The 15,836-nt window shown below is 35.5% G+C and overlaps 4 protein-coding genes across 4 annotated transcripts; 2 read left to right on the forward strand and 2 right to left on the reverse strand.

Moving 5' to 3' along the window:
* Positions 1–1,010: 1,010 nt before the first annotated feature.
* On the forward strand, positions 1,011–3,967 carry GCK72_021551 (uncharacterized protein; the record flags this gene model as incomplete). The annotated part of the gene is made up of 8 exons (XM_003104456.2): positions 1,011–1,208; positions 1,935–2,081; positions 2,131–2,267; positions 2,727–2,898; positions 3,294–3,372; positions 3,430–3,499; positions 3,574–3,685; positions 3,737–3,967. 8 exons carry the CDS (start codon positions 1,011–1,013, stop codon positions 3,965–3,967), a joined length of 1,146 nt encoding a protein of 381 aa, XP_003104504.2.
* Positions 3,968–4,659: 692 nt separating this feature from the next.
* GCK72_021552 (uncharacterized protein) lies at positions 4,660–5,083 on the reverse strand (the record flags this gene model as incomplete). The annotated part of the gene is made up of 2 exons (XM_053734347.1): positions 4,660–4,929; positions 4,973–5,083. The coding sequence occupies 2 exons, from the start codon at positions 5,081–5,083 to the stop codon at positions 4,660–4,662; spliced, it is 381 nt and encodes a 126-aa protein (XP_053583260.1).
* A 5,619-nt stretch (positions 5,084–10,702) lies between these two features.
* GCK72_021553 (uncharacterized protein) lies at positions 10,703–13,637 on the forward strand (the record flags this gene model as incomplete). The annotated part of the gene is made up of 6 exons (XM_053734348.1): positions 10,703–10,815; positions 10,958–11,097; positions 11,613–11,776; positions 12,080–12,297; positions 12,949–13,225; positions 13,542–13,637. The coding sequence occupies 6 exons, from the start codon at positions 10,703–10,705 to the stop codon at positions 13,635–13,637; spliced, it is 1,008 nt and encodes a 335-aa protein (XP_053583261.1).
* Positions 13,638–13,693: 56 nt separating this feature from the next.
* GCK72_021554 (uncharacterized protein) lies at positions 13,694–15,619 on the reverse strand (the record flags this gene model as incomplete). The annotated part of the gene is made up of 5 exons (XM_053734349.1): positions 13,694–13,789; positions 14,299–14,569; positions 14,687–14,877; positions 15,191–15,409; positions 15,497–15,619. 5 exons carry the CDS (start codon positions 15,617–15,619, stop codon positions 13,694–13,696), a joined length of 900 nt encoding a protein of 299 aa, XP_053583262.1.
* Between the last annotated feature and the right edge of the window lie 217 nt (positions 15,620–15,836).

Below are 15,836 nucleotides of genomic sequence, written 5' to 3' on the forward strand. Positions count from 1 at the left end.
GACTTACTACGGCACACTCTAAAATCCGCCAAAGTTGATACCTTCTTGTCCGATCCCGTAGTACCATGATAAACAAATTGACATTTTTTTCAGTTGAAAATGACCTCACTAATTGTCCGACAACGTAAATTATGTATAACTCCGCCCTAAGTGGGCGGAGCTATAAAAAAGTGGTCAACTAGTTGAATGCTCCCTTTTTCGGAAGCTACACGGTCATATAATAATTTTATTTAAATTTTGATCAAAAATAATTATTTGGATACTTTTTCAGCTCATTTTCGAGTGTGTCATAGTAATTCTGAATGTCACACTATGAAAATTTTTAATGGATCATACAGAACAAAAAGAGAGCTTCATTTTTGTAGTTGGCAACTTTTATGTACGGACACTTCCTAGCAAGTAACATATTGACAAAGTAGATTCTCCCTCAAATTGTCCTTTTTAAGATTTTTGAGCTTTCATGACCATAACTCTCTAGGGAGTGTCCGTACAAAAAAGTTGACAACTACAAAAACGAAGCTCTAGGTTCAATCTGTATGGTTCATTAAAAGTTTTCTTGGTGTGTCATTCAGAATTACTATGGCACACTCTCAAAGTTGGCCATTTTCCACTGAAAACAGCCAAAGTTGATACCATTTTGTCCGGTACTGTAGATGACGTTTCCTATTTCATGACTCAGAACTGGGATCAAAAAGTTTCCAAAATTGTTTTCTGATTCATTTTCTGATCACTTTCCCCCCATTTTGTGCTGTGCTATTAGTCAACACGAATTGGAAATTGATATGCCGCCGCTTATGAACAAACAGAGACCGAGAGAGTGTGTATATAGGAGTCTGATAAAGAAAAAGAGTAAAAAAGTGAAAATATTGTGACCAATTCTCTGATAATGTGCCAAAAAAAACGGGGAGGAGAATAGAAGGTTTTAAGTTTTTAAATCACCCGCAAAAATGTTTGATTCATTTCAAATTTCTATTTTAAAATTCTCATTTCTTTTTATTCCACACTGAAAAATGTCCTCTCACGTCCCTGAAGACCTTCCTCTGTCCACACCCAACATTTTCGGTGCATTCCGATATTTATGGAAATTCTCACCGTACAATTGTCAAAAGGGCAACCCGATTCGGATATTCTTTCTGTTATTCTCGTTGGCTAGCTTTCTGGGAATGATATTCAGGGCGTGGTGGATGTTTTATATGGTTGATGTGGATGTAAGTCTATTTTTGGCATTTTTTTGGGCTAAAAATGAGCAAAAAACGGTTGAAAATGCACTAGAATGCTCTAGAATGCACGAAAAGCATTTTTTTTTGCTTTTTGGAGCATTCTAGAGCATTTTCAAAATGTTTGTTGCATTTTTGGGCATTTTCGTGCTTTTCGTGCATCCTTATGCATTTTAGGGTATTTTAAACAGTTTTTGCTCATTTTTTGACCCAAACTTTTTTAAAAAAAGTGATTTTAGAGTGATGGAGTAGTTTTAACGCAAAAATCCAGCAAAATTGCATCAGAATGCATAAGAATGCACAAAAATGCACTAGAATGCTCTAGAATGCATCACAGTCTTTTTAAATGCACCTGAATGCTCACGAATGTTTTAAAGTGATTTCGATTGTCGCAGAAAAATCAAATTTATAAAATTCTGCATCTTTTAAGTTAAAATCGTGTAAAAATGTCAAAAAATAGAAAAGTTACAGATTTTCAAAATATTTCGAAAATTTCGAAAATCTTTAAACTACTGTATCTCATTCATTTTCGTGGCGAGACCCGTGAAATTGATATTTTTGGAATCAGGAGATCAAAACGGTTCGAATGAGTATAATCATGATATGGTTTGCATGATTTTCATTTTTGAGCATTCTGGTGCATTTTGGTGCATTCTGGTGCATTTTAATGCAGTACCAGAATGAAAACTACTGCAAAATTAAAACAAAATATTTCAGCTCCTCTCCTTCGGCTGGGCAGAACGTAACCTCTACGCATTCATTTCAATGGAATCATTCTCCTGCGTCATTGCATTATACAAAATGACAACGAATGACACGCTCAGAAAATTTGAGCACGGACTCGGAATGCTCAAAAAGATGAGGGTAAGTAGGCTTTTTTTTAAATTTTAATTCTTCAAAAAAAATGTTCCAGATAACTCTCTACCACGAAAAATACGATGAATATTCTGCACTGAGGACAAAAACTTTTCTGCTGAAAGTTCCGATTCTAGTGTTTTTCATCGGATGCTCCGGATACTTGGTGGCCAAGAAATTTATCATTTTTGGAACGTAAGTTGGAATTTTTATCAAAAAATGTTTTAAAAAATACATTCTCGTGCATTCTTGTGCATTCTTGTGCATTCTAGTGCATTCTAGTGCATTCGTGTACATTGTTATACATTCTTGTGCATTCTTCTACATTCTTGTGCATTCTTCTACATTCTTGTCCATTTTTCATGAATTTCTTTCTTATTCCAGTTCAAAACACAGCTCTTGATACTAAAACTGCGCAAAATGAACTTTTTGAGCATTTGGAAAAGAAAAATGCACAAAAATGCTCAAGAATGCTATAGAATGTCCCAGAATGCACTAAATGCATTTTGTACATTTATGTGCTTTTTAATGCTCAAGAATGTAGAAGAATGCTCCAGAATGCACAAAATTTCTTAAGCATTTGAAACTTTTTTGATGCTTTTTGTGCATTTTTTAACATTTGAATGTCAGAAATGTCAAAAATCGCATTTTCAGATCGTCTACAAACTCCTGGTACTATTATGTCGATGCCGTTATAATGTTTCTGTGTGCTTATGTGAATTTCATCTTTCTACCGGTTCATGGACTCCTTCAAAACTCGTTGGCTAGAGAATTTGGAGTTTTTAACGAGGAATTGGAGGCCGCTTCAAAAAATAAAGAGTTGGTGGTGAGTAATCATTCATTTTCGGGTCGAAAAATGATAAAACCGGTTGAAAATGCACCAGAATGCTCAAGAATGCACAAAAATGCAACAGAATGCGTCAAAATGCACAAAATGCATATTGTGCATCCTTGTGCATTCTTATGCATTCTAGTGCGTTTGCTACCGTTTTTGCTCATTTTTTGCCCCAAAATTACTCTATCACTCTATCATTCCTATAAACCTTCTTAAACAATAAGCGAAAAACGGCTAAAAATGCACCAGGATGCATAAGAATGCTCTAGAATGCTTCAGAATGCACAAAATGCATTTAGTACATTCACGTGTATTCTGAAACATTCACGCCCATTTTCGTGCATTCTTGTGCATTCTTGAGCATTCTGAAGCATTTATTTTTCCAGAACCCCCAAATCATTCATAAATTCGCGGATCGCCAAATCAAAATGTTCGAAATGACCAACACAATCACTGAGAGACTTCGTAAGTCCAAAAAATTATTCATTCTCCCTAAAAATAAATTAATTTTTTTATTTCCAGACCCATTCATGAGCGCCGCCCCATTCCTTGTCTTTACAGCATTGGCAAATGTGTCATTTTTGGTTACCAAGTGAGTTTTTTTTCAGTTTTTTTTTTTGGAAATTTTGTAAAAAACTTTTGTAAAAACTGAAATTTCTTTTCCAGTCTCCGAGAAGGTACACCAACTTACTACTACGTCTGCATGATTGGAATGATGATTTGCTGCATTATCATTTCTTCAAACCTTCTATATCCACCTGCATTTGTACAGGAAGCAGTAAGTTTTTTTTTTTTTTTCAAATTAAAAAAAAAATTTTTTTTGCTCCAGATGCTCCACACCTCCACTATCCTTATGAATGACCCGTTCCTCCACTACTCAACGGACCCTCAAATCTACAGTACCTACCGTACTATGGTGGATCGATCGCAAAAAAATAGGACCGTGAATTTGGTGATCCAAGTGTTCAGTGTGAATCGGAAGAATATTGAGAGAGCCTATTTTGTGATTACTAATATTGTACTGGTCATGTCTGTCTTTTCTAAATTATTGTTTCCATAGCTGAGTGCTTAATTTTTTAATTGGTCAATTATCTCAATTATCTCAAATGTACAAATCATTCAATTTTAAATCGAAATTTTGAAAAAAATAAGAAATTGATTAAGTCTTAGAGTTGTGCACTTTTTATGAACAGTTAAACTTTTGAAATGCACAAGAATGCACGAGAATGCTTCAGAATGCTTTAGAATGCTTTTAAAAAAATGATAGTTTTTTAGTCACGAAATAAGCCCACACTTAGAATGCACCAGTATGGTCAAAATGCTCAATTATGCACCAGAATGCACCAGAATGCACCAAAATGTACTATCTGCATTTTTGTGCATTCTTACGCATTCTCATGCGTTCTGGTGCATTTTCAACCATTTTTGCTCATTTTTTGACCAAAAATCATTATTTTTCCAAAATCTTCCCGTCAGCCATACTATGTAAAATGGTACATGGTGTGGTTGTTCAAAAGGTTCTGGAAAATTAGTGGTTTTAGAGAATTGAGTAATTTTGGGTCGAAAACTGTGCAAAAATGGTTGAAAATGCACCAGAATGCTCCAGAAAGCACAAAATACGGATTTTGTTTTTGGTGCATTCTTGTGCATTCCGGGCTTTCCTACACACAAATGCTTTCATTAATCTCTTTCAAATATACAAATCATTCATCAGAAAATCGACATTGTTTATTAAAAAAATTCATAAAATCATTATTCCTGTCTCGTCGTGCTCACATCAAATCCCACCGCCACCGGCTCCAAAGTGGACCCCACATAGACCTGTGCGGGAGCACACGGACAACAAAAAACTCTGAGAATATTCTTTGACGAGGCAAGTAGAGAATGCACATTCCGTCGATTACAACCGACATATGTTAACTGAATAGTCATTGGCAAGAGGAGCACATCGATTGCGGTGAACATTCGCATTGTCTCATAGGCAGTAAAACTGGGATACAGAAAAAGGATTGAGATGTAAAACTAAACATGAATTTAATTTATTTACAAAAAAATCAAAACTCACCGATTTCTCCATCAAAATCACCACTAACTGCCAGAGAACGTACCTTTGCGGATGGTTCAGTTGAGATGATTGCAGGTGGACTAGTTTTCGAAGGCTTATCACAATTGGCATGTAAAGACATGTGGACACAAAGATCAACAGGTTTAGGAAAGTGTAATAGAGCTGGAATTATGTATACTTAAAACTATATATACAGTACCTTTTTCCAGTTGAAAAGGTCCGACTTTGAGAGTGTGTCATGGCAATACTTAATGTTCCATCTAATAGATTTTTAACGAATCATACAGTTCAAAAATAGAGCTCCATTTTTGTAGTTGACAACTTTTTTGTACGGACACTCCCTAGAGAGTTTAAGAGGACAGCTCAAAATCGCCCTATTTTGCACTGAAATTGGACGATTTGAGGGAGAAATTACTTCGACGATATGTAACTTGCTAGGGAGTGTCCGTACAAAAAAGTTGTCAACTACAAAAATAGAGTTCTATTCTTGGTCTGTTAGATCCCATAAACAGTTATTTTGTGGGACCGTTAGTTTTGCTATGACACAATCTCAAAGTTTGCCGTTTTCAACTAAGAAATTTGAAAAAAAAATTTCTCGAAAAACCTGAAAATTGGCTATGTTTAACAAGGTGTCCCGCCGCTCATTCTCACACCACCGTAATAAATCCTATATTAGTGTGTAGATCAAATCTAGACCTTCATTTTTGTAGTTGACCACTTTTTTCTACGGACACTCCCTAGAGAGTTATGATCATTTTAAGGGGACAGCTCAAAAATCACTCTATTTTGCACTGAAATTGGTCGATTTGAGGGAGAAATCACTTTGTCGATATGTAACTCTCTAGAGAGTGTCCGTACAAAAAAAGTTGTCAACTACAAAAATGGAGTTCTATTCTTGGTCTGTTCGATCCCATAAAACATTATTTTGTGGGACAATCAGTATTACCATGACACAATCTCAAAGTTTGGCGTTTTCAACTGAAAAAGGCAGAACTTAAAATACTTTTGAGCGGTACTGACAAATTGACATTTTTCAGTTGAAAATGACCTTACGGTATCACTAATTGTCCCACAAAGTAAATTATGTATAACTCCGCCCCTCTCAAGTGAAAAGTCTGAAGATGGGGGTATATTTTTGTAGTTGACCATTTTTTATAGCTCCCCCCACTTTTGAGATATGCGCCTTGAAAGTTAGTCCTTTAAACCCGTATATCTCAAAAGTGGGCGGAGCTATCAAAAAGTGGTACACGAGAAAAATGATCCCCTTTTCTCAATCTACACAGTCATATAATAATTTTTTTTTATTTGGATCAAAATAATGTGAAAATTGTTAGGAAAAATAATTATTTGAATATTTTTTAAACTCATTTTTAGATTTATGTATGCCACTATTAATTTTTGTCCAGAATTCTTGATTTTTGATGTACATATCAAAAAAGACACGGCCTTCATTTTTGTAGTTGACAACTTTTTTGTACGGACACTACCTAGAGAGTTATGACATACATAAATCTGAAAATGACCTGAAAAAATTTTCAAAAAAAAAATGTTTTTCCAAACAATTTTCACATTATTTTTGATCCAAATAAAAAAATTTTATATGACTGTGTAGATTGAGGAAAGGGGATAATTTTTCTAGTGTACCACTTTTTAACAGCTCCGCCCACTTTTGAGAAATGCGGCTTTCAAGGCTTAACTTTCAAGGCACATATCTTAAAAGTGGGCGGAGCTATCAAAAAGTTGTCAACTACAAAAATGTAGCCCTATTTTTGCTCTTTTTTACTGCATGATACTGCATGTATATTTGGAAAAATAAGTATTTAATTACCGTTTTAACGAAGTCATGCAACTTCTCTTCTACCGCAGCGATACTAAAAATAGTGATATGAATAAGAATCGATAAAAAGTAGACACAATATAACAATCGTTTCATATTCTTTGCACTGATATTCAATAATGAGTCAGAACTCGGAAAAAAGTATAAAAGAAACCGCTGGATTGCTAACAATGACAACATTAAATGAATCACCTCACAAAGTATTTCAGAAATTGGAAATACGGAAATCAAAAGAATTGTTAAGCCAAGTTTGACTATTTCTAAATCGAAAACTTGTATCAAAACGACAGCAGCCAGAATCAGACAAGTGCTAAGGACCGCCAATTTGATAAGCTTGTAGAAATGCTCAACGATCGGAAATATCGGTATACACTTGTCGCGTTCTTGGTTTTTCCGGAAAATATGGATGTAAAAGGGGAATGTTAGGAATTGGAGGGACAAATAAACTATAAGAGCTGATATCAGTAGCGGGGTGTTACTGAGAGCATCATCCGTGATCATGTGCTGACGCACAGAAGAATTTAATGGTGGATCCATTTTGGAGGGACGGGAAAAGTGACGGAGCTCAACAAATACATATAGCGTTGGAGCAGCATTAAAGAAATTCAAAGGGTGGTAAGAGCCTTCTTCACCTGCCATTGGCTGACAAATATAATCCTAGGAGATGAAATTTGTCTCGAATTAAGCGATTTCAGCTGTCACTTTGACTATACGTAAATGATAGTTTAATTTTAGAAGAATGGTTAAATCAGGCTGCTTAAACATCTGCTGCTTATCCCTAAGGTCACCGAGCTAACTGGGAATGGTCATGGGGTCAATTTGGAGATATGGGACGTGACCTACAGTACCGCTCAAAAGTATATTCAGTTTTGCCATTTTCAGTTGAAAACGCTCAGCTTTGAGAGTGTGTCATGGTAATACTGATTGTACCATCAAGTAGATTTTTAATGGGTCTTGTAGATCAAAAGTAGAGCTTCATTTTTGTAGTTGGCAACTTTTTTTGTACGGACGCTCCCTGGCAAGTTACATATCGTCGAAGTAATTTCTCCCTCAAATCGACTCTTTTCAGTGCAAAATAGGGCCGTTTTGAACTGTCTCTTTTAAATGACCATAACTCTCTAGGGATTGTCCGTACAAAAAAGTTGTCAACTACAAAAATAAAGCTCTACCTTTGATTTGTATGATCCATTAAAAATCTACTTGATGGGACGATAAGTGTAACCATGACACACTCTCAAAGTCGGACCTTTTCAACTGAAAAAAAACCAAAACTTAATATACTTTTGAGCGGTACAAAGCCATTTCTCCATGAAACCGACTAATTTCAATGTGACAACCTACAACTTTTAAGAAAGAGTGCCTACAAAAAAATAGTCAACTACAAAAATGATCTGCTATTTGTACTCTGTCCAACACATACAAAATGGAGTTTACCAAACAATCAAGTCAACTTTGGCTGTTTTCAGTTGATAATCCCCAACTTTGAGAGTGTGTCATAGTAAAACTAACTGTCTCACAATATACCTGTTTATGGGATCGAATAGAAAAAAAATAGAGCTTCATTTTTGTAGTTGACAACTTTTTTGTACGGGCACATCCTAAAAAGTTACAGACAGTCTATGTGAACAGCTCAAAAATTTATCCTTTTAGCACTGAAAAATGCAAAAATTGCGAGAAATTTCTTTGACGATTGATAACTTCTTTGGATGTGCCCGTACAAAAAAGTTGTCAACTACAAAAATGAAGCTCTGTTTGTGATCTATACACTCAATAAACAATCAATATTGTGAGACTATCAGGGAGGTAGTGTCACAGTCACAAAGCTGACCAGTTTCAACTATAAACTGCAAGTGTCCCATTCTGTACAGGAAGTATTGTGCAGTACCGCTCAAAAGTATTAGGTTGATGCATAAGTTTCTTTCTTTTTTTGGGTAATTTTTGGTATGAAATTTCTAGAAGACTAATAGTTCACATAATAAGAAACATTGTTGGTTAGTACCTATAACTCATTGTGATTATACCTGTGACTTGACGTCCACCATCCGTTTAATCTCAGCCGGAGGCACGTCAAAACACTTGAGTAACCCTTTTTTGCTACCACTTTTCGTCTCCATTTTTTTCCTAGAAAATGTCGACAAGAATGGGTGAGCTATTTAGAATTAAAACAAGCAAGAAAAGTCATTTATAAAAAACAAATAAACGCATTCCAACTAAGCAACGATAGTTCAGTGCGGGTCCCTGACGAAAGGTTAGGATCAGAAATTTAGGAGTGTGCGAGTATTTTCGATATTTCTTTAACTGTAGATAGGGAAATCGGTGGAAATGTTTATTATTAAGTAAAGTAGACATTGATGTTTCTAAATTTACTTTGTTTTCAATATTCACATCATTTGTCCTTTTTCGCAGGAAGCCCGAAGTCAACATCATCAAAATCACTTTATTTTTGAGTTTGATGAGGCCTATTGCTCCTACCTCTAAAGCAATCCACTAGATATTTAGTACATTTTTAGATCAATGTATGTACTATTGACTACTTACAACAAAATAATTCAGACTTATTTGTGAGCGTTGAGAAGAGAACTAGACTCCACTCAGGTCTACTACACAAAATTTCTCGAAAGAGCAAAAATCATAAGAAATTTATCAGCCAAGTTTTATCACTTAATTTGATAGCTGTGTCATAAACTTTTTTATGGCTTAACTTACTCATTTTCCCCTCTAACATATACAAATAGTTTGGTACAAATGTTCTCTCAAATATTTTTGTAATCTGTTTGAACCCAGCTGAACCATGATTTCTCGTTGCTCTCAATAGTCTGATCTTAACTTTTTTGTTTTCAACATTCCGACTGAAAATTAAAATGTGATAACAAGATCAAGTCTTGTTTTATGAATTGCAATTAATTTCTTATAAAGATCTTATTATTTTGATACCAATGCGACAAAAATCAAAAAACCTTCCAAAATAGGCATTTGGTTGGCGATCAAAAAAGCCATCGTTTTCACGAGCGGAGTGTCTAGGCACCAACTTGAAACATTATATGTTAGCCACTAAAGAGGTCATAAAAATGCAAAAATGTTTGGGTTGAAAAACAACCTCATCGCTTAGAGACCGGGGACCAAAGTCACACCTTCAAAAAAGAAAGAAACTTATGCATCAACCTAATATATTAAGTTTTGGTTTTTTCAGTTGTAAAGGTCCAACTTTGACAGTGTGCCATGGTAATACTTATTGTCCCATCAAGTAGATTTTTAATGGATCACACAAATCAAAGGTAGAGCTCCATTTTTAAAGTTGACAACTTTTTTGTACGGACACTCCCTAGAGAGTTATGATCATTTTAAGGGGACATCTCAAAAATCGCACTATTTTGCACTGAATTGGGTCGATTTGAGGGAGAACTTACTTTAACTGACTGTAACTTGCTAGGGAGTGTCCGTACAAAAAAATTGTCAACTACAAAAATGGAGTTCTATTCTTGGTCTGTTTGATCCCATAAACAGTTATTTTGTGGGACCGTTAGTTTTACTATGACACACTCTCAAAGTTGGTCGTTTTCAACTGAAAAAAGCAGAACTTAATATACTATTGTGCGGTACTGTATATTCTATCTATCAAACATTTTTACAGCACCAAGTATTTTGAATATCAATTACTATCCCAGACTATTGGAATCGCTTATATTATTTTCCAACTCCTTGCATTGATCAAACAATAGTTTTATTGGTGTCTCAACCCTCTCTCTGCAAACATCACTTTCTCTCATTGTCTGCCCTATTTTCTGCTCGTTTTTGTGCTCCATTCTCTGACTTTTCCTCTGATTCTCTAATTCTCCCTTTTCTCGTTTTTGTGACTTCCAACAAATTCTTCTCGATTCATTCATTCCCTCAAAATGACCATAAGTCAATTAGACTACAGTAACCCTCTGTGTTTGGTATGCGGAAATGATGGCAATGGTGTGCATTTTGGTGTGCAGACGTGTCGAGCGTGTGCCATGTTTTTTCGGTGAGTTTTAGTAAGTGAAAATGAAGGAAAATGCACAAGAATGCACGCTGATCATTTTGGAGCATTTTGATGCATTTTGATGCATTTTGGTTCATTTTGGAGCATGTATATCCAATTTTTGTCAATTTCCCATTATTTTCAGACGCTCCACAACCCAAAAAATACCATTCTATTGCAAAAAGCATCCAAAATTCTGTGATATCCATGTGGCAGAGCACCGACTGATGTGCAAGTACTGTAGACTCAAAAAGTGCCAAGAAGTGGGAATGAGCAGAGAGAAAAGTGAGTTTTAAAATTATTTTTCAAGCTGAAAATTAAAAATTGAACATTTTGAGCTAAAAATCATAAAAATTGGTGGAAAATGTGGAAAGTTAGACGGTTTTCAAAAAATTCGAAAATTCGAAATTTTCAAAATCTACCGTATCTCTGTTATTTTCGTGGTAAGACCCATGAAACTTATATTGTTAGAATCAGCATGGCAAGACGGTTCAAATGAGTATAATCATGACATATTTTGGAAAAATTTTCAAAATCCCGCTCCAAGAACACTACAGTACCCCAGACCACTACAGTAGCCCAAATTGTATCCGTTTGCATTTTTGAATAAAAATACAAAAAATTCTGAGTTTTTTGAGCTGTAAATTATGTAAAACAAATAGCAAATGTAGAAGTTACAGATTTTCGAAAATTTTCGAAAATTTTCGAAAATCGAAAATCTACCATATCTCAGTCCTTTTCGTGGCAAGACCCAGGAAACTTATATTTTTGAAATCTGCGTGAAAATGCGGTTTTTTCAGAACTCCCTCCTAGACCTCAAGGCATCGGCTGTGACCATGAATTATCCAGAAATCGATACGGTAGCCGTGTGATCTATGACGTCATTGACCCGGATACTGGAGTGGTGTCAAGGCTTATCGATGTGGCACCAATTATCAAGAGGAGTCGATTGATATTGGAAAATGTGAGTCAGAAAATACACAAAAACAGGGATTTTGTGCTGAAAATGCACCAAAATGCACCAAAAAAAAATCATGCAAACCATATCATGATTATACTCATTCGAACCGTCTCGTCTTCCTGATTTCAAAATTATAAATTTCATGGGTCTCGCCACGAAACTCATAGAGATACGGTAGTTTTTAGATTTTTGAAAATTTTCGAAACTTTTCGAAAATCTGTAACTTCTTCATTTTTTATCCGTTTTACATGATTTTTAGTTTAAAAAATTCAGAAATTTATGAATTTTCAGTTTAAAAAATTTCAGCACTCCCTACCCGAAGCCGTTTCTACTATGAACCCATTGGAAAAAATGACATTCGCCTTGAACAAAATTCGATCTGATCAAAATCTGAACCCAGAAATGATAAAGTCCTCGTCATTTCGAGACTATTTTTACTTCTGGGAGCAGAATATGAGAAAATGCGCCGAATGGTTGATGTATTCAGAGGAGTTTCGAATGTTGCCAAAGCATGAAAGGGTATGGTAGCATTAGAATGCACAAAAATGACTCAGAATGATTTTTATTCATTCTAGCGCATTTTGATGCATTTTGAGCTTCGAACTGGGTAGAATGCTCCAGAATGCTCCAAAATGCTTCAGAATGATTCTTACGCATTCTGATGCATTTCCAGCTCAACTTCTTCAAAAATGAGCTGTTTCGAGTTTGGAGGAGTTAGGAATGTCAACAGAACATTAAAATGCACTTGAATGCTCAAGAATGCACAAAAATGACGCCAAAACATTTTCCAGCTAGAAATTTTCAAATTGGTGTGGGCAATGTGGCGACGAGTAGAACGGAAAACGATGTCAGCAAAAATTTTTGGTCAGAGATGCCTGTATGAAAAAATTTTGCTCCTTTCAAATGATAAGGCGGGCAGAGTGAATGATTTCGCGATGGATGTCTCGGAATTGTGGAATTCAGAACATAAAACGATTACTAAGTGGGTTTTGCATTCTGGAAATGTTCGAGAATGCACAAGAATGCACTAGAATGCAAAATGATCATTCTTTCAAAACTTTCAAAACCATGACATGATTATACTCATTTGAAGCGCATTTTCACGTTGAATTCAAAAATGTCGAAATATTTTATTTTGACCTACACCCCACCAAGTTACACTCAATATATTACAGCATGTTCGGAGAAGAAATCAATCAATACTACCAGGACCTCGTGAAACCGTATCTGAAACTCAATTTATCTGAAATCGAAGTCACATTCATTCTCTGTCAACTAGTATGGAATTATGCTGGCCGAAGACTTCAAGGACAGACGCAGACGGCCGGAGAAATATTTTTGGAGAAAATTTCCAATAATTTGAATGATTATTATCGATCGATTGATAGAGATATCATTGGGAACTATGCAGGAAGGTTGACAAGAATGATGAGCATTGTTAATAATGTTTTGGTAAGTGAGAATGCATTAGAATGCACCAAAATGCACCAAAATGAAAATCATGCAAACCATATCATGATTATACTCATTCGAACCGTCTCGTCTTCCTGATTCCAAAAATATAAGTTTCATGGGTCCCACCACGAAAATGCCTGAGATACTGTAGATTTTCGAATTCCGAAAAATTTTCGAAAATTTTCGAAAATCTGTAACATCTACATTTTCCATCGGTTTTACATGATTTTTAGCTCAAAAAATGCAGAATTTTTTGAATTTTCATTTAAAAACGCAATCAAATACGTTTTTCAATCAAAAAGTTTATTTTCAGACCCTCCAACTCAAACAAGAAAAGCTGATGGATATGGTATTTTTATTTGATATGTTTAACTTCAAATTTTCGGATCCCGCGTTTTTTAGTGTTTGAATAGCTTGATAATCCAATAAAGAATATTTTATTATTAAAAAAATGTACAAAAATGATCAAACTGAGAAGAACGCCGGCTCGGACACCACCACATTCACCATATCGAACAGAAACCCCATCTCCAATGTCCTTTCGTGCTCCGCTTGGACTTTCTGAAATAGGAAAAGATGAATTAGTGTTTTTAAAATGTAGAGCAGACAATTTGAATCATTTCAGCAAAAAAGTTGACTGAAAATGACTAAAAACAAAAAAGTTAGAGATTTTCGAAAATTTTCGAAAATTAAATCGCCACTAAACATGTCATAATTCTTTAGGATTTGAGTTTTATGATTTGATTTTTATATTTTTGGAATCGGCAGAGCAAAACGGTTTGAATGAGTATAATCATGACATGTTTTGAATGATTTTGGAATTTGTGCATTTTGGTGCATTCTGGTACATTTTGGAGTCATTTGAGGTCATTTCTCAATTCATGAGGGTTCAACTGCTCCAAACTATATTTCACACAGTTCAGGGTGCTGAGAGCTGTTGTTATATTTCAAAAATGCACAAGAATGACCAAAAATGACAAAAAATCATTTTTCGAAAAATATCATTTTTTTTTGCATTTTTGCTAATTATAGTTTATTTTTGATATATTTTTTTCCATTTTTTCACTCACCAACACCCCATTGACCATCTCCATGAGCACCGCCAACCGCGGCGCATAATTCTTCAGTCTCATTTCATTCCGATAGTATTCATGCAGATTTTCAGAAATTTCAGACAAAAACGCGTCGGATGCCTGGAGAGTCTGTCCGAGGAGTTTTCGGGATGCATAGTTCCATACGATTTGAGATAAGGCAAAATTTATTTCAGTGTCCGTGAAATTCCATTCTAGACAGGGACGGACAACGATGTCGAAGTATAGGAGCAGATGTTTTCTCATAAAACTGAAAAATTTGATCGAAAATGATGAAAAATGCATCTAAAGTGCACAAGAATGCACTAGAATGCACCAGAATGCACACTGATGTATCTGATCATTCTTGTTCACTCCTTTTCCTTACCGCCTATATTCCGCCATACTTTTCCCAGAAATTTCCGTCATGTCCACTTCGAAATTGTCAAATTGCATAACCATGTCATCCGAAATAAGCAATAGTTTTTCATCCAAACATCGTTGTCCAAACATTTTTGCAGATAATGAATTCCTCTCAACTCGTCGCCAAACAGCCCAGATGATTTTGAAGAAGTTGAGCTGAAACGATAGTTTTGGGAAACTTTAGCCTTGAAAATGCTTTAAAATTGCTCAAAATGTTTCAGAATGCACCAGAATGCTTGACAATCATTCTGAAGCGTTTTGGGGCATTTTGGAGCAATTTGAAGCACAAAATGCATTGAAATGCATCAGAATCATTTTGATGATCTTTGGAGCATTCTTACTCATTTTGAAGCTCAAAATGCACCAAAATGCACCGGAATGCACCGAAATCATTCTGACATATTCTGGTGCATTTTTATGCATTCTAGTCCTTTGAAATGCTCCAAAATGCACCAAAATCCTACCGTACCCTCTCATGCTCCGGTAATCCATAGAACTGCTCGGAATGCATCGACCACTCGGCTGCTCTTGTCATCAGCTCCTCCCAATGTAGAAAATAGTCATCAAATGTCATTTCATACATCATTTTCGGCTGTTTTTTCTGTCCGGACTGCAGTTTTTGGAGTGAAAATGTCATTTTTTGAAGGGCATTGAGAGATTTGAATTGGGTGGTGGTTGGTGGGTGAAACTGCAAGAAAAATTAACTAGAATGCACCAAAATGCACAAGAATGCATGAGAATGATTGGAGTGCATTCTGGAGCATTCTTCACTTACATCCTCCAAAATCTCCTTGCTTCTTCTGATTATCGGTCCAATATCTATCCATCTTATTGATTTATTGGTGACAGGGTCTATGACGTCATACATTACACGTTTCGGATCAGACATTGGTATCATTTGGGCTACTGTAGTAGTCTGGGGTACTGTAGCGATCTCGCAGCGGGATTTTGAGGGGTCTTCTAAAAAAATGAATAAAAAAATCAAAAATGGATGGCAATGAAAAGTTTCGAAAAATGATTTGTTGTCATTCTTTGTCATTCTTGTGCATTTTTGAACTTTTAACAGTTTTCAGCACCCAGAACTCTGTGACTTTCAGTTTGGAGCATATGAGCAC

Source organism: Caenorhabditis remanei, chromosome V, assembly GCF_010183535.1.
Source record: "Caenorhabditis remanei strain PX506 chromosome V, whole genome shotgun sequence".
NCBI lineage: Eukaryota > Metazoa > Nematoda > Chromadorea > Rhabditida > Rhabditidae > Caenorhabditis > Caenorhabditis remanei.